General features: G+C 33.5%; 1 protein-coding gene across 6 annotated transcripts in view; it reads left to right on the top strand.

The window, feature by feature from the left end:
• The window catches only part of LOC100263535 (uncharacterized), a 91647-nt gene extending 71965 nt beyond the window's left edge, over positions 1 to 19682 (top strand). For 3 of the 6 annotated variants that reach the window (XM_010661987.2, XM_002264849.3, XM_010661985.2), the window contains exons 12-18: positions 825 to 922; positions 1003 to 1048; positions 2303 to 2430; positions 6898 to 7003; positions 11676 to 11738; positions 12754 to 12819; positions 18916 to 19682. In XM_010661987.2, coding sequence (XP_010660289.1) covers positions 825 to 922; positions 1003 to 1048; positions 2303 to 2430; positions 6898 to 7003; positions 11676 to 11738; positions 12754 to 12819; positions 18916 to 19125 — 717 coding nt within the window. In that variant the 3' untranslated portion in view covers positions 19126 to 19682. Of the gene's footprint in view, positions 1 to 824; positions 923 to 1002; positions 1049 to 2302; positions 2431 to 3465; positions 3557 to 6897; positions 7004 to 11675; positions 11739 to 12753; positions 12820 to 18915 lie in introns of those variants that run through there. The other 3 variants (XR_787529.2, XR_002031799.2, XM_010661989.3) reach the window with 3 other exon arrangements.

Here is a 19682-nt window from a genome sequence, read left to right on the forward strand (position 1 = left end):
AAACTGTAGAATCTTTAATGGATAAAAACTTGCAGATCAGAGGTTAAAGGAGAGTTTCATTAATTCCCTCTTTGGTTGAACTAAAGTTTGGTTAGAAATAGATAGTCTTAGTGGTGGATAGTTTTGTTTTGAGATAGTTTTTTGTTGATACCTGTTGGTATTCTTTGTTTTCTTTTTTGTGTGTACTTCATGAATACTTAGGGTGCTCTACCCCCTTCTCTCTCTCTTATGGTCCAAAGTATCGGCCAATTCCAGTACAACTCAGTTGAGTCGTATCTGCCTCGGCCCTTTCCGCATTGAGTCTGATACCCGATACCATCTCAAAGTCAAAGTCAAACTCAATCAGGAATCATTTAAACTTGGTTGACTCAATCAAGATTCCGAGTTGCATCAGTTGAAATATCCGAGTTACCAAAGGAAATCCTTTTTTTCATTTTCAAATCACAGCAAATCAACAATAGACAAGATCTAAACCTAAAAGATTTCTGAAAAATCAGAGCTTGTCTTCAAAAGAAAAAGCTTTTTAATAACCACGACCCATGACCCATGATGAAGAGGAAGAAAGACATCAATGAACAATATGCAAACCTTAACTAATGAGCATACAAGTTGAATTCCAGGTTGGAACCAAATTTTCATATCATGTTATGATAGTTCCAAATTCTGTCAATATTAGTTTATTATTTAATGTATCATGGCATTCATACAATGGTACTCATGGTGACAGTCGGAATTATCTGTTTATAGAGTCACAAGGTGTTATTACTACTGTATCAGTGCTCTATTATTACAATAATTACCTTAGTACATATGTTGCAACACAGGGATGGAATTCTTTGGACACTGTAATTGCAGCTGAAGATCTGGCCTTGACTCTGCAGTCAGTTGGGAGATTAAGGGAAGCACAAGAGCTTCTCCAAAGGTGAATAGTTAATTAACTAACGAGTAACTGTAATTATACATGATTCCACAAGAAATATATGAATCTATTTTTCATTGCAGGTGTCTTGATGTCCGAAAATCCTTACTTCCAGAAGACCATATTCAGGTGTTTTGTTTTCACATGATAAGTCCCAAAATGCATGAGTTTATTTTCTCATCTTGTGTTACTTCTATCCTTTGTTTTTATTTTGTGTGTTAGTCTGTGACTTAAGTGACCACAGCTAAGTAAGCATAAGTTAAAAGAAACTGTGAATTACTCCTAATTTTTTTCTCAGTCTATGTTCTGTATGAAAAATGATTATGAGAGGTTATCTCTTAATCTTTTGAACCATTTGGCACATCATCTTGAGACTTGGCAATTCAATGTTCATACTTTAGTGTGAATGGGGCGAATATATCATTATTCTCTGCTCTGTCATGCTAGCAGCTTAGCCTGATAAACATTTTCATAATCTCATTATGCTCATGAACAAATAGAAAATATCTACCTAAACTTATATGGAAATGCATACTTTGTAACTTACAAGATGCACACTTGACACTCATAAACATGTATATGTTGGATTTGTTTCAGGCCTCTGATGCCTCAAAGATCATTATTTTGGTAGTTTCCCCCTTTTCATCTAGTGAGTTTCACTAAAAGAGCTGCAACATAGTTTTAGAAGCTTGCAGCTCTATTAGGACTTAAGAGAGCATTTTGTTTCTTGTGAGCAATTTTTATGAGTTAAGTTCCTGCTCAAGTTAAATGGACCTTTCAGAAATTGGGGACAATATTCTCTCCAAGATAGGTGAGGTCTCTCTCATGATTTCACTTCTTTGTGAGGGCCAAGATGAAAAAGGGGGGAAACTCCTCCAGCTTTTATACTCTTAAATCTTCCTGATATCTGCCTGATCCTGCCAGTTTGGTCAATATTTTCTTGCATCTCACTTTGAATCTGGACCCTTGATAACCCTACTGATATTAAGATGGCCTACCATAATGCCACTCTATATTTTTTTTATTTTATCAGAATGCCCCTCTGTCTTTCATTATTCTCAATAGTTTGTCATATGGGTTAGTTTTGCATTAACTATTTCAACTTGTTGAAGAAGCTGCATTTGTTTTGTATGTTTCAACATTTTGCTTCAGCCTTAATGGTATTAAGTTTTATAATTTCTGTATTTCAATCAATTTTGTTCTTGTACTGGAAAAAGTTCCAATATTTACATAAAATTGTGAACTTTGGTAATTATGTTTCACTATCTATACATATGTGTGTGTGTGTGTGTGTGTGTGTGTATTTATATGTATATATGTATAATAATTACATAATACTTTTGTATATATACATATAAAGCCATTCTTTCTCTCCTTTAACAGATCAGTGCCAACTTGCTTCACATGGCCAGGGTGACATTGCTCAGTTCTGGCCAACTAAAGAAGAAGGATGCTTATGAAGCAATTTCTGAGCTTGATAAAGCAAAAGATCTTTTAGGCAATTCAATCAGGTTCGTGTTATTTGATCACATTTGTTGATTTTTGAATCAAAATCCAAAATAGATAAATAATTGAAATATTTCTTTTTGTTTCAGCATGTAATCTAATTCCTCTTTATTTATTTATCTTTTCAACATTTTTCTTTTGCCCTTTTTCTTGTCTAATGTTGAGCAACCAATTTTCCTAAAAGCTTAAAGGTTGTAGGATTTGGGCTCAAAATGAATATTATGCTCTCCAACATCCTCCCTCACATGTAGCCTCCATTTTTGAGCTTACACATAGACTTAATAAATTGGATAAATAAACATACAGTGGTAAGGTTCGAACACTTGACCTCTCACCAAACAAGGCTTTGATACCATGTTGAATGATTGATTTTCCTAAAAGTTTAAACTTATAGGATTTGAGAATCCATTGTTACATGTATGCATTTTACAGTTGCTTTTATTGCTAGGGGAATTTGCGTTTGACTATTAACAGAAAGCTTTATTGATGAGGGCATAGAAAGGGAATGCTTAGTATAAACTCCAGATTACACTGTTAAAGGGAAGAATAGAATGCTCTGCTGCTCTGCTCTTTCAGAAAAACTGTTCTAAGAATGAGAATACTGGTCTGTTGAAATTTCATGAACAACCCATATTTTGCTTAAGCTGTTGTCAAACATAATTTTTTCAGTTCTACTTGTGGAGTCCTTTTAAATTTTATATTGTCACCTACAAGATTAATATATTAACTAATTATTTAGTTATTTTTTCTTTCTTTTCTGGTTTAATTAAGTGTGTGTAATACTCATGTAATCCCTGAGATTAATCATTAAGCATTATTCCAATTTTTTGTTCTCTTTAACATGGTATTAGAGCTTGAAATTTTTTCACTCTTATATTCTAAGTTCTCATTGACCTTCATTGCTAAGCCTTGGATCTTTCTTATTGGTTGTTTGGTTATCCCTATTTTAGTTTTGAGTGTTCTTTGTTTAAAAGCTGGTTTTTCCTCTAAGGCAGTCTCCATGGAAGATCCTTAATATGCTTTACTAGTTTCATTGGCAGCGCTAAAGGGAGAAAGAGACTTTACCACCTAGAACCTAAGGTGAAGAGTTCTATGCAAGTTTATGACACAGGGAGTTGCAAGGATCAAGAGGTAGAAATTTGGGCTCTATTTGGGAAGTGTTTTTGAAAACAATTTTGAAAAATAGCTTTTGAGAACAAGTTTTGAAAATTATTCTTTGATGTTTATAGAACAAAATTAGGGATTTACATGGCTAAATTAAGTAAACAAAAATTACAGTCAGATCCCAGAGGTCATATATTTACCAAATTAAACTAAATATCTCCAATTAAATAGGATAATAGGTCAACCAAATCTGGTCATTAAAACCAAATTTCCACTATTATTACAAAATGTTTGCTCCTATTTCGTATATGAATACCATAAGAGTCCTCTTAACATTGGCAATGAATCTAACCTTGCCACTGCAACAATTTGACATCAAGAATACCTTTTTACATAAGAACTTGGAAGAGGAAGTCTGAACAGACTTGCCATCAGACTTTAGCACCAATGACATCAAGGGAAAAGTTTGCAGGCTAAAGAAGTCTTTGTATAGGTTGAATTAAACTCCAAGAGCTTGGTTTGAGAGGTTTGCTATGTCTCTATATGGGTTCGAGTACATTCAAAACAAAGGGGGTCACTCTCTCTTCATCAAGCATGCATGGCAACAAAAAAAAAAAATCACAACATATAGGGTCTATGTGGATGACCTAATAGTTATTGATGATGACAACGATAAAAGGGATCAATTGGTGAAAGAGGTTGAAATCAAAGGCCTAGTGTAGATAAGGTATTTATATGGAATCAAAGTTGTAAGATCAGCCAAGGGAATTTATGTTTGTCAAAGAAAATATGTCTTGGACTTGTTAACGAAATTGTGATGCTTGGTTTTAAGCCAGTTGGCACTCCCATAGACCAAAATCATAGGCTAGAACAAGAAAAAAGAGAACCAGTTCATAAAGGAAGATATTAGAACCTAGTGGGGAAGGTAGTTTATCTATTTCATACCTGGAACCACAAGAATGGCTCATGGAAGCCCTATGGAGAATATTGAAATATTTAAAGTTTGCGCTTCGCTATGGTTTAATTTTTTCCAATATTGGTCATTTGAAGTAGATTCACTGACAAATTGACGATCAACTAGGCATTGCACCTTTGTTGGAGGCAATTTGGTTCCATAGAGGAGTAAAAAGCAATTCATGGTGGCTAGGTCAAGTGTGGAAGCTGAGTTTCGGGCTCTAGCTCAAGGTATATGTTGAACTCCTATGGTTAAAAATTCTACTCAAAGAATTACATGTCAATGTAGCACAGCATTTGAGATTGTATTGTGACAATAATGTAGATATCATTATAGCTCATAATCTGGTACATCTTGACTAATCCAAGCACAAGGAGATAGATAGACCCTTCATAGTGAAAAGATTGGCATTAGTTAGATTTACATGTCATTTGTACCTTTTGGGGGTAAGTTGTAGGCATATTCACCAAAGGTGTTAACGGTTCTATATTCAAAAGTATCCCATGCAAGATGGGGCTTGTGGATTTCTTTGAACTAGCTTTAGAAGTGTTAGGATTTTTTATCTTTTAAATTTACGAATAGTTGGATAGGTTGAGTAATCCTTGCTTTTGTAGGAGCTAAAAGATGAGTCAATTCTATATTTCTTTGTTTGGCACTGATTTATAGGATGTGATAGAGTAGCTTTCTAATTTTATATGTTTGTAAAGAGGTTGATACCTACATACTGTACACTTTTTTTATATCAATATATTAAAAAAATGAGAAATTATTCTCACATTCTCTAATCCCTAAGAATTTTACACAGAGTTTGCAGGATTTCAAATTCCTCTAAACTGCTTAGGACGTGAGAAATTTTCTGTTCTAGTTATCACATGGGATTTGATATGTTCTTGTAATGCTAAGTCATAAATTGTGATCGGTCATGTTCAAGTGGAGTGGAATACAATAGGATCCAAATGTTCCACCTTCAATAAAATATTTAAACTACATTTACACATATCTAAAACATGAAATGTAGAACAGTGCATTGCTGCTAAAGGATTTATTATAGAGATTATTATTGATTGAGTTTAGATGTTGGAATTTAAACCCTTTTTTTACCTATGTTGACTAGTATAATCATGATAAGTTGTATAACATTTGAGCAACTCTCACTTGTTTCATGATGACTCAGCAAATTTTGAAATTAGAATATCAGTGACCTCCTGAAAAAGCTTAAAACTGTACCTAAGATCCATAAATAAGGGTGAGGGATTTATGTGAATATATTAAATTGAAGAGTGGTATGTGACATTCCTAAGAGCTGTAATTGTGTCTTTTTCTTTGTACATTCTGAATTGTAAAAGAACATTTAAAGAAGAAGGAGCTGTGTTTCACAAAAACAAAGACAAAAGTAGAGAAAGTAAACAAGTACAACAACCAAAAGACAGCAGAAAAAAGATTGAACCAAAAAGTTACTGCTCTAGAATGTATAAATTCCTCATGAACAATCTAGACAAAAGTTGTAGCTACTTGGCTTGAAAGTTTTTTAGCTGGTTAGTTGAGTGATGAATCCAAGAGTATGAGTGTTACAAGACTCTAGGTAGGTCAATAAGTTGATATAACCAAACATTATGCTTTCATGGTCATCACATTTACTTAACATCCAAGAAATAACAGTAGCAGAACTCCTTCAACTAAAAGGTTAGAGTGCCTGAATACCTCCTTCAAAGCTGCATACCAGTATGTAGGAGGAAGCTCTAAATACACGACCATCAGTCTTTAATTACTCCTTCAATCCCAAGGTATCTTGTTGTAGCCTTTTCAAATTTTAGCTTGAGGCCACCTATTCAAGAGGGTCTCCTCTCTTGCACCTCTGCCACACTCCTCTGGAAGAACAAATATTGCTTGAATCTAGCAAGATTAACCTCAAAGGAGTACCATTAGAGACTACAGTGGCATTGCTAATTTCTGTATCTTTAGGTTTTTACCCAATACATCAACAGGATAGCCAAATTCAAGAAAATGTTCCTAATGATACATTGATTTGAATCTACTTGTGGTGCTAAGCCTGGCTTGTGGCAATATGCAGCTATTCTGCTTTGCCTTTGTATATGGACTATTTTTGCAATTTAAAGAATATTAAAGTTTAACTGAAATTTTTGTTGGCAAACAAGAGAATATAGATGTGTACATTCGTATTTTTTTTTTTTTTTCTCAATTCAACTTTTCTAATTCCAATTATGCTATGAAAGATTTTATTGCAATAATAGATTAATAGTAAAAAATGAGCAATACAATGATTTCTAAATATAACTATATTTCCAATTGCAGTATATGGTTGCTTTAGACCCACCTCAACATTTGCATTTCCCATCTATTATTAATTTAATGTGTATATATATAATTCTTCACATATCTCTTTCCATGATAGGATAGCACAGCATGTTGTGGATAAGTTAAAAGAAAAAGGCATCTTGAAAAACCATAGAGCATCTGGAGAAACTGAAAAGGAAAGGCATGCAGCATTGGTCATACTGGTCAGTTCTCTCTTTCTGTAGAATGTGGACAATTTATCAGCCCATAGGATTTTGCTAGTCAATACTGTCATCTATGCACAATCCTTCTTTGTCTTTCTCTACTTCAAGACTGTATGGGGCCTTACTTTTCCAACTAGGGAAGCCTCTTTATAAAATGTACTTTGGAATTCATAAATTATGTTTTACTCATCTGTTGTTGACCATTGTGTAACAGGAGGTTCAGATTTTATCTTGTCACATTCCATATCATAGCAGAGGACTGAATGTCATGTAAAATACTTCAGTTAGGTGAATTATAATAAATCTGGTAAAAATTGAGAACTAGAAGGAAAATTTTAAATATGAATTGGCATCTAAGGAACCGACTTGCTGCTATAATGTGAGAAATCTGGTCACTTTGGCAAATCGTTTGCCTCACTTTGTTGTGTATGGTGTGGCAAGAGAGAAATGCTAGGATTTTTGAGGATAAGGGGAGATCAAAAGAGATGTTATGGGATTTACTTCATTTCTATTCCTCTCTTTGAGCCTCTTGTACTACTGCTTTTAGAGGAGTTCCTCTTAGTGTTTTACAACTCAATTGGACTGCGGTTTGTGATTCAAAAGTTTGAGATAGTTATGGTTTTTCTTTGTATATAGTTTTTTAAAGTTGGGTGTTTTCTCTTTTGATCGGTTTCTGTTTTTGTGGGAAGGCCTCTCATCCTTCTCTTGTATCTTTTTCTTTTCTTGTATCTCATCCTTCTCTTGTATCTTTTCTTCTATTAATACATTTTTCTTCATTTCTGATCAAAAAATAATAATAATAATAATGTGAGAAATCTGGTAAAAATTTGAGAACTAAGAGTGAAATTTAAATATGAATTGGCATCTAAGCAATTGACTCATTTCTATAATGTGAGTGGAGAATATTGATTAGGATCAAGTTTGTTATGTTCTGTTTTTAAATTTAAAATATAATTGTTGTAGGTGATTAGGAAGCTTTCTCTGACGTCTCAATTCCTATCTGGTTGTTAGGTTTTTCACTTTAAATGTACTGGTTGTTCATTCTAATAAATTAAGAGCACTATTTCATTTATTTTCTAGCCTCTGTTTACATGGTATCAGAGTTGTACCTTTGGTCCTAGGGTTTAACAGCTAAAACAGCCATGGTTGGGACTAGCATATTGCAGGGAAGAGAGAACATTTCTCTCCAAATTACTGCCCACAAGTTGAATGGCAAAAATCCATACTTGTTCCAATATGAAGGATGCCAACTTGCCAAACACAATGGTGTAATATTTCCTTCTCAACTTTATAAATCTTCAAAGCATTTTATGTAATTCATAGTGAGATTTGGGGGCCTTCTAGAGTAACAAGCATCTCTAGTAAAAAATGGATTTTAGCATTTACATATGACCCATACATGAGTATGTTGGGTTTATCTCTTGAAAAAAAAAAAAAAAATTGAAACTTGCCAAATCTTCCAAACTTCCAAACTTCCATTCCATGGTCCAAAATCAGTTCCAAGCACAAATTCATGTTCTAAGAATGGATAATGGTAGAGAATACTTCCATTCTATCTTTAGGAAAGTACCTAGCCAAACAAGGAATGATTCACTAGAGTTCATGTGTAGACACTCTACAATAGAATGGGGTTTCTAAAAGGAAAAATAGGCTTTTCCTAAAGGTTGCAAGGACTTTAATGTTCACAATGCATGTTCCTAAGTACCTATGGGGAGAGGTCCTTACCGCCTCTTACCTGATGAATAGAATGTCATCTAGGTTCCTGAACTACCAAACTCCAATTTTGAGCCTCATGAAATCCTATCCTCATTTCAGGTTTATTCACTCTCTACCCTCAAAATCTTTGGTTTTACAGCATTTGCTTATAATCATTCACCTAACCAATGTAAGCTTGAACCTCAAGCCATTAAATGTGTCTTTCTTGGTTATTCTCCCACTCAAAAGGGTTAGAAATGTTGTTGTATAGTTACGAAAAAAAGTCTTGGCATCCAAAGATGTCACTTTCTTTGGGTCTCAATCCTATTTCCCAATCATCTTTCTTTAAGGGTGGACACAACCATGTGACGATTGTTTCTAGGAATTATCATTACACAATCCTGCTTTAGTCCCTTCTGTTTCTTGTCCTTGTGTCATAGCCAAACCTACTATGTCATCAACAAATCAAGAAAACTTAGAAGATGGGGGAGATTTTCAAAAGCTAAACCGACTAGGGCTTTATGTTTATTCAAGGAGATCCAACCCTTAAAGTGGATGGCACCTCATGTCTCCTCATGGTCAGGACTTTCAATCGGAAGTGGCAAGCTAGAATGATTCAAGTAATCTCAATTCCATTCCCATCTCAACTTCATCTATTGAAAATGATCTTAGAAACTTAGATTTGCCCACTACTTTTAGGATAGGAGTCAGGTCATATATACATCATCCCATCTCTCAGTTTGTGTCCTATGAAAAACTATCATCTTCCTTCTATATATGAGGCTCTAGTTGTTTCGGAGTGAAAGAAGGTTGTTCAAGAGGAAATGAGTGCATTAGAGAAGAATGACACTTGGGAATTGATGAGTTTGCCTAGAAGGAAAAGCACAGTGGGCTGCAAGTGGGTATTCACTGTTAAATACATTTCAAATGGCACAATTGAGCAATACAAAGTTAGATTGGTGGTGAAGGGATTTACTCAGATTTATGGAGTGGATTTTCAAGAAACCTTTGCTCCTGTTGCAAAACTCAATACTATAAGGGTTCTCCTATCTCTTGCAACAAATCTAGATTGGCCACTACACTAATTAGATGTAAGGAATGCTTTTTGGAATGGAAAATTCGATGAAGAGTTGTAGATGGGCCTACTATTAGGGTTTGAGGAGATAGGGAGTTCTAATTGTATGTAGACTCAGAAAGTCGCTCAATGGTTTTAAACAATCACCATGAGCATTGTTTGACAAATTTGGGAAAGCAATCAACAACCACAAATTTTTTTCCCCAAGCCTAGGCAAATCATACCTTATTCTTCAAACATTCTCAAGATGATAAGATCACAATCTTGATAGTCTACATTGATGATATCATACTTACATGAGACAATATGAGTGAGATGGAAAGGTTGAAGTGAATTTTTGTCTAAGAATCAGATCAAGGATCTAGGAAAAATGAAATAATTTCTTGGAATGGAGGTTGCTAGGAGCAAACAAGGAGTTTCGGTCTCACAAAGAAAGTACACCCTTGACCTCTTGAAGGAAATTGGGAATGTTTGGGTGTAATCTAGTAGAACACCCTTGGAGCTAAACTACAAGTGTAGATGAAATGGAGGGACACCCATGGATAAGGGTAGGTACCAAAGGCTAGCTTCTACAGGAACCCAAACTACGTTAGAATACAAAGATTCCAACTACTTCATAGCTCCTTGCCTTAAGTGAGCACAAACACTGCTCACCATTTCATGATAATCTGTAAAATATAAATCTCCCACTACGATGAGACACTGACATTCTAGAAATTATATGAATGGTACGCCTTTAACCCTCTGAATCCATAGTATCCTATGTAATGTAGGACTATCTTCTAATATATCCTCAAATGTATACAAGTCTTTGCCATATTCCTTATCATATAGTCTTCATAAAAAATCTAACATTTGTGTCATATAGGACCAAACTTCTTTCATTGTAAGTGTGGTAAGTCAATATATGCATGCACCATGTGAGAAACATTTATAGGCAATAGAATATTGAGGTACTTGAAAATGACTCCAAGAAAGGGATTGTTTTTTGGGAAGAGAGTAGAGAAGAAGATTGAAGCTTTCCCTAATGCTAATTGGGTTGGGTCAAAAGAAGATAGGAGGTCTACCTCGGGATATTGCACCTTTGTATGGGGAAATTTGGTGACACAGCAAAGTAAAAAAGTCTAGTATAATTTCTAGACACAGCACTGAGGCCGAGTTTAGGTCTATGGCTCAAGGGATTTGTGAAATGATCTGGTTGAAGCTATTGCTAAAGGAGTTTAAGATGCCCTCACACAGTCCTATGAAACTGTGTTGTGACAAGAAAGCTACCATAAGTATAGCTCACACCCGGTCCATCACAATAGAACAAGGCACGTGGAAATCGACCATCATTTCAACAAAGAGAAGATAAAAGAATGGCTAATATGCATCACCTACATTCCTATGAAACAATAGACTGTAGACATCTTAATAAAAGGCTTGTCGAGACAAAATTTTGAGGATATGACATATAAGATGGGAATGTTAGACATTTTTTTCCAACTTGGGTTGGAGTGCAGAGAATATTGATTAGGATCAAGTTTGCTATGCTAGTTTTATTAATATTCTATTTTTTAAATTTAAAATATAACTATCATAGGTGATTAGTAAGCTTTATCTCTTTGAAGTTTCATCTCTATTTTCAAGGAATTTAGTTTAGCCTAGATTCTGTTTGGTTGTTAGGTTTGTATTTATAAATATGTTGGTTGTTCATTCAAATAAATTAAGGAGCCATTTCATTTATTTTTTAGCCTCTGGGGAGAAATGTGTTTATCACTTGGTCTCAGACCTTTGCTACAGTCCTAGGAGTACATAGGTATCTGATGCTGAATATATGTACATACTAATGTCTCATATTGTCATATATCGTAGCAAGAGATTTGGTGATGCAGAATTGATAACTTATAGTTGTGCCTGCAGTTGCAGTCCCTTGATACTCTTGGGCTTTTGGAGATTACCAAGCATGAATTACTCGAGTCAAGGGTAAGTGTTAAGTACTCTTTTATCCTCATGGTTTGTTCTGCTTATTCATTTGTAATTACATATGGATTCTATGTCCCTTTTGCCCATGTTAGACAACTTTTCATAGCCTTTGGACATTAACATGATTATCTCCGGCAGTATTTAGTTATGTAGAATGTTGACAAGTTTCTCCCTGAGCAACTTTGTTTCTCCATGGCAGTAAACTTTCTTCTACAAGGCAACCCCTTCTAATTTTTAAGAGTAATTTGGTATTTGTATAGTCTTTTCCGGTTGCAATTTGAAAGAATTGGCAATAACTTTTAGATAGCATTTCTACCTTCATATTGGAATTGTATCTTCCCAGCTTTGTTATGTATGTAGCATTTGAACATACAAATAAGGCTTAGGATTGACCTTGCTTACTACTTCCTAATAATTGAATGTGTAATCACCTAGATAATAACTAAAAAAAATTAAACATCAAGCCCCACTACCACTACCCCAGGTCACATTTTCTGGTTTGCACCTCCATGATATTGCTTCTCCTGACTTAAAACCACTTCGACAATTTCTGGCAAGGAAAGGTAGGGTGTTCAGTATCATGAAATGACAAGACAAAGCCTTTGAATCTAGGTTCATGCATCTTGTAATGATTTAGAATTTTGGAATCTCTGAATGTTTTGTAACATCTCCCCATAAAGAATTTCTGTAACTTTCCTTATCCAAAGAACAACAGAAATATGGATCTGAATGGAATCACCTCCCTTTGTTTTATTCTAGAAATCCTTCTTACCCAGCACAGTCTTCAACAAACTAAATCTTTTGTTTTCCTTGGGCCACCAAATAGAGATGTATTTTGACATTGGCTTTTAATAATTCAGTAAACATCTGGTTTCTAGATCAACCTTTGGAAGAAGAGTATATTTAGTAATGCTCAAAATTTACCTAGTTACTCTTGTGTGTATGAGGACATTTTTTTTTCCCATTGTAATAGTCATGCAGCTTTTTAAATTATTTCTATGTTTTCATAAAACAGGGGGAGCATCAACCATTCCTTGAGGCTGAAAATGTACTTCGCCAATGCATTTCTGCTTTCAAAGAGGTAAAATTCCTGGAAGATTCATCATGCATGTGTTATATAGGATTCATGAAATATGAATACCTGAAGCCAATTTTTCTGTTCTAGTTACAGATAATAATTTTCTCTAGAACTATGAAATAAACTGAAATAATAAATGTGATATCCATTAATAAACAATGAAGAAAATTGCCTAAAAACCAGTCTTAGAAGACTAACTACATTAAAGTAGAAGACATTCTTGCTCATTGTTGTCTTAGTTGGTGTGAATTCCATTTAAGCTAACCTAAGTAATCACCCAAGAAAGAGGGTTTCAGGAGGAGGGATGTGAGGGTGTTGAATTGGATGATGACCTCTTTTCAGCTGTCAAACCAAATTTCAACACAAGTAAAATATGGATGCAAATGATGAAAAATAAAGTGTTGAAATTGAAGAGAGTAAGGGAATATAAAAGGAAAAAAAGCTTTTGTGATTCTGGTCAATAAACCCACTCTGTCTACACCCTCTTAACTTCCTTACAAAAGCCTTCTTCTCAACCAAGACTCTGATTATCCTTCTTTACACTTGGATTACTTATGTTCTAATGGACCTTTACAACTTCTATGCGTATCCTCTCACCTCTCTCTCTCTCCTCACAAGATTACAAGGAAAAACATGTACAAAAGACCTTCACAAAGGGTAAGCTATAGGAATCCCACATATTCTATTAGTTGACTTCCCATAATATCAGAATTGTTTCTTGATTTTATGTAGTAAATTATTTAGTTGACTTTTGTGAATTAGGAATGTGATAATTGTTAAGAGGATTCTTAGGAGTCAGTCAACTATTCTAATTAGTTTCCTTTCTTAGACTTTTGTTTTGTTTTTGTGTGTGTGTTTTGTTTTAGTATTCAAATCTCAATGTGATGTATTATTATCTGCATCAATTCTAAAAGAAAAATAATACAATTTTTTATTCTCCAATATGGTATTAGAGCTATAAACACCTTTGTTATATGGCCCTTTGTTGCTTGAACACCTTAGGTTTTTTCAGTCCTCCAACCTCTTTGTCTTTATTTATAACCTCTAAATCTGTAGGACTCAAATCTTCTGCTATTCTTTCTTCCTATGGAATGTAAGAAAACTCAAGATGAGTGTGCAGGAGATTCCATGCATCAGAAAGAAAAAGAGATAAGTAAGAGTGATAGTCAAATTTGTCAGATTACTATAGAGAAAATAAATGGGCAGAATTCTCTTGACTGGTGTTAGTTTGTCAAATTGTTTCTTTAGAAGTAAAGGGAAAATGGGATATCTAACAAGAGCTGTTAAGGAACCTAAACCCATTGACTACTTGTTTAGTGCTTGGTATGCTGAAAATTCTAAGAATGTGTCTTGTCTATTATAGTACGATACTAATAACAATGTGTCCAGATATTTGTAGATGTCTATATGCAACTGCTCTTCCTTTCAATTCAGTGAAGGACCTTTATTTCAAAATAATGTTGGAATCTATTGTTTCATTTGGTAAGGCATTGAAGCCTCCTCCATATCATGAGTCACAATTTTGAAAAAAAAAAAAAAGAAATGGAATTAATAAATAGGGTTTTGTTGGAAAGTTGCAAAATAGAATGGAAGAAAACTAGTTGCACTCTAATGTATGATGGATGGACTGATAGGAAGAATGGATCCATTACCAATTTTTTTTGTAAACGGTTTAAGGACTATTTATCTAAAAAGTATTGATACTTCAAAATTCGCAAAAAATGATGAAAATGTTGTCAAAGTAGTAATGGATAATGCTTTAACATATGTGAAAGCTGGAAAGATTTTAATGACAAAGAGAAAGCAATTGTTTTGGACTCCATGTGCTTCCCATTGCTTGGACCTTATTCTAACATATATTGGAGATCTTCCCATTCATAATGATACAATGTCCAAGGAAAGAAAAATTACAGTCTTCATCTACATGCATTTTAGGTGCTAAATATCATCAAGAAGTACACTAAGAAAAGGGAATTAGTGAAAGTTAGTGTTAGTAGATTTCCAACATCATACTTAACTTTAAGGTGCTTGCATGACATTAAAATCAGGATGAGGGCAATGTTTTCTTTTGAAGAGTAGCAACGAAGGCAGATGACATAAAAGTTGGGGATAATACTCTAGCTGACCAAACAATCTAGTCATCCATCAAACATTACTTGAAGTGTGTAATATCATTAGTGAAAGTTTTAATACTTGTGTATGTGGATGTAAAACTTGCTATGGGATATTTTATGAAGCAATGGATAAGCTAAAGGTACAAAAAATAAAATAATAAATAAATCATGGAGTGAAAAAAAAAATTATCAACCTATTTAAGATATTGTTGACAGAAGATAGGATATGCTTGCACATGCGTGTTCATGCAATTGCATATTATCTCAATCCAAGGTAAACATTCTATATAATTTTCTTTCTAAATGTATTTATCCCTTTTATAGTTGCTTTAGCCTTTAATCAAATAATTTTTTTGGCATATAATATAGATTTTATTATTCTCTTGAATTTAATACAGACTATAAGATCAAAATGAGATTCTTCAAAACTATTCAAAGAATATGCTCTTTTCCTATGATGAGAGAGAGTTGATAAAACAGTTAGATTTATTCCATAATGCTAAGAAGATGTTCGGGATGGACATAACAATCCAAATGAGGAATAAAAAGCAACTACGTAAATTTAGTTGTAGTAAAATATACAAACCATAAGATATGACAAAATGTGTTACTTAAATAATACTAGTAATTGATGTTATGATTTTGAATTTTGGTAATATTATGGTGGGAATCCTTTGAAAGATGACTTGTAGTGCCACATGATGTAAAAGAAATTGGAATACATTTGATCACGTACGAAATATGATGCAAATTTATTTTATTGTCAATAAGAACTACCAAAATAAAATTGGTAGGTTTTTGAATAATTGAATCCTTAAATAGTTGCATTGTACAAAATGCACGTGTATTTATCAATCACAATCGATGATTAAAGGCAAGACATCAAAGAAGAATAATAGAGGGTGAAACTTACAATCAAATTTCATTATCAGATGTGGGATTCAATGATGAGTGGATTACCAAAAGAGAAGATGCAATAAGAAAAAGTAGTTGATAAAGGAAGAGAGGTAATAAATTAGTAGTTGAAAAATTAGTTTATAATATAAGCATGAAGTTTATTTTATTAATATTTCATGCTTTCTTTTAATCATAATGGTTATATTACTTATTTGTAGGACCTAGATATCTTACATTGGACAAAAGAGCTAAAAAAAAAATGGGAAAAAGTATTAGAAAGTAATGATGAAGATGGAGATGGAAAATTATAATAAGTTAAAGAAGAGAGATGAAGCAAAGAATTGTTGGCTTCTAAGGATGATGATAGTGATGCTATTAATGAAATTGATGATTGAGAATTGAGATAGGAAAATTTTGAATGTTTAGGGAGTTTTTGGAAATTTGGAACTTAGATAGCTTTTTTTTTAATACTTGATATTTATTGTCATCTTTTAGATCTTAGATTTATATCATACTAAAGAATGGAATAGAGTTTTCTTTTTCTTTTTTCTTTTTTTCCTCTAGGAACACTACATATGTGTGTGTGTATAGATATGTATAATATTATAATTTAGGACTGTATCTTACATTACATGATACTCTTTTTTGACAAAATGATACGCATTACAATACGCATTTTGATAACCATGTGTCTATATGTAGTTCAAGTTGATTTTATAAAAATTTAATTTACCCTTTAATTGAGATAGAAATTATTGGATATTGTTTTTACTAAAATTTTGGGCCGTTACAATTTTCATCTGACATCTGCATGTTGTCTTGATGTATGATAAATTTAATTTAAAATTGCAAATTCTCAAGTTTCCGGTTTGAGTCCAAGAGTGTTGGAGTATTGTATCTTTTAGTGTCCCAAAACACAACATATAACCTCTTTAGGAGTATGTGTTCTACCCAGCTTGCTAGTAATTCATGAATGAGCAGATATGGTTGATTTCTAAATACTTTTGACAGCTTCTCTTTTTCTATCATCCAACTTAGCATGTAATTTCCTTTGGATAGGGTCATTTTATCTTTAAATTTTCAATTGTCATGAAACTTCAGCATCTATCCAAGCCTGTGGAAACATGTGAATTATTTTTAACAATAGACTAAATATGACAGAGTAATGTCCATGATGGTTGTCCAAATTTCAATTGTCATGAAATTTCAGCACATATCCAAGCCTATGGAAATGTATGAATATTTTTACATTCAACTGTATGACAAAGTAATGCCCATGATGGATGAAACGACGAATAAAAGACAGATAACTACCTAGAAGTTCTACCCTCTGATTTCACTTCAAGTAAGTAAATTCAATTTGGGATAACTAATCATTCTGTTGCTAGTGCTTGGTAACTTTAAGATGTGCTTTGTACTGCATACATATGAACATTGGGTCAAGGATACATCAAAGCCATCAGTTGACCTAGCTTACAATGTGGTTACAACATTTGAAACCATACTCACTAAAAAATAAATAAATGAACAATACTTTGTAATTTCTAGTACCCGATATTAATGGACTTCCACAGATATTAATTAATAGCTTAATACCCAAAAAAACATCACAATGCTCTATCAGGAAGACTAATGAGGATATGACTTCTTAGGGATGAAGAAGTAAAAGGCAGCTAATAACTGAATCATTGAGAATAAAAAGTTGGTAAGGGTGGTACCAAAAAAACAAGCAGCAGAAAGAAAAGAAAAGAAAGGAGAAGAAATGGGCAGCTGAAGAAAATGGTAAGGGTGAAAGAATACCTGGGGTTACAAAAATTAAAGAACAAAGGGGAAATAATTCTTGGGGCATTAAAAAAAAGGAAGAAAAGTGGGTTGTGAAGAAAACGGTATACAATAGTGTAAACAAACTTTTGGGGTTATAAAAATTAGAAGAAAAGGAAAGGGAAGAATATGAAATGGAATTTATTGGTGAAAATGGTTCTTGCTGTAATGAAAATTGGAGGAAGAAAAAAGGGTTTGAGGGTAGAAGTGGAATCAAAATAATTTATGAAATGGGCCAGGACGAAGTTATTTCTTGTAGAGAGGGCAGTTTTTAGCTTATGCAGGAAGTTGTTATGTATTTAAATAAACTTTCATTATAACAAAGTTGTTCCTTTGAGTTACGATTTCAACTCTGGCTTCAAATTCCAGTTGAAGTCAAATACAAGGTATCTCAAATGAGGCCTTATACTCTTTGAGCGCCTACCTAATTTAATACGATTCTTTTCACCAATTAAAATGTTTCCAAATAGATATGAGTTTATGCATAAAAAATGAAAATTTTATTTTAGCGTACCCCTTAGTAAAACAATCAGATCTCAAATTTAGTGATCAAATGCTATAAATTAAGTCAATTCAGGACAATATCACTCTTTTTAGGTGAATGTGAATTACATCTTGATAGTATATGTTCCCAAGGTCCCTTGATCACCTAAGATTTTGATCATGCTATATCTCACTTGCTGATTAGTCAAAGTGTTCAAAGTCAGAAACTTAAATCCATTGTTTCTGATATTGAAGGGCATTTTGCCTTTAGCATTGATGAGATTCTATAGTGTAGGATTTTGTTTTTCTTTTTTCTAGATGGGTTATCATTTACCATCCTATTGATTCAAATACAGTGACATGCTAATTCAAGTCAACCTCTCCAATGATCTAGATACAGCATCTTGTAACATAGAGGTTGACTCTATCCGATAAAGCACCCATTATGTAACCAAATATGGATTAGTCGAGCTATACAGTGTCAGTGATTTAGATTCCCTACATGAGTCATACTCCGTAGACCTAATTCACTTTCAATTTAGCTTGTGACTCCAAATGATCCCATTACTATAATGCCCTAAATGTGAAATAAAGGAAACTAGATCATGAAAATTTGTCAAATAAATTGCTTTTAGTAAATATAATCTCAACAAGAATATGATGTTTATTCTGTTTTCACTTATTACAATATGTTTATATTTTTTCTCATTAGTAAATTGAAACATTACACCATTGAATGTTGAAGTTGGCAATTAATCAAGGATTGGGATATTATGCTTTGTAGCTTCCACCCGAGGGTTCCATATCTAAATCTGCTGCAGTAAAGGTGGAGTATCTTTCATGTTTAAAGCATCTCTCTAGCCTGATAAGTGATAGCAGTAACAGGATGCAACAATCTACCACAACCACTTTGCAAGAACTGAATGAGGAAATCAAGCGGGTCAAAATCGAACTCTCACAAAGTCGGAAGAGTAAAAACCAATCCAGCAGTTGATTTTAGAATGGCCATCATTTGAGTCCCAATAGGGTGGTGTTCTTAGTATCCCTGAAGTTGCGAGCTCCAGATGTCAATGCACTTTCTGTTTTCACAAGTGAGGATTTATATATGATCAAAGATCCTCTGCATAGTGCTGGTTATTCTTTTTGTTAATTTATTTTCCCTTTGGTCTCAAAACTCTTCTCTGATAGGTCAAATACCAAATTCCCTTTCACTGAGAATTAGGACTTCGATTTCAAGGCTTTGCAGGATTTCTTACAATGGAAAAGAGCAATATAGTGTGTGTGTATGCATGTAAGATGAGATATTTTACTGCAATCATTTGTTTTAAATCCAGTAATAATGGCAAATACTAGATGAACTCATCCGGAATTGTTGCTATACGTTTGTTTCATTCAAATAAGGAAAAGTTTTCTTTTCCATAGACTGTTAACAATGGGAAAGGGAAAAAATGTATAGCTTATGATGTGGTTTAATTTGTTATCATTGTTCTGTGACATTGAATATTGTTGTTATTTTGGTTTTACATTTTTTAAAAGAAAGGCCATTGGTTA

The sequence above is a fragment of the Vitis vinifera genome, chromosome 14, assembly GCF_030704535.1.
Source record: "Vitis vinifera cultivar Pinot Noir 40024 chromosome 14, ASM3070453v1".
Classification (NCBI taxonomy): domain Eukaryota; kingdom Viridiplantae; phylum Streptophyta; class Magnoliopsida; order Vitales; family Vitaceae; genus Vitis; species Vitis vinifera.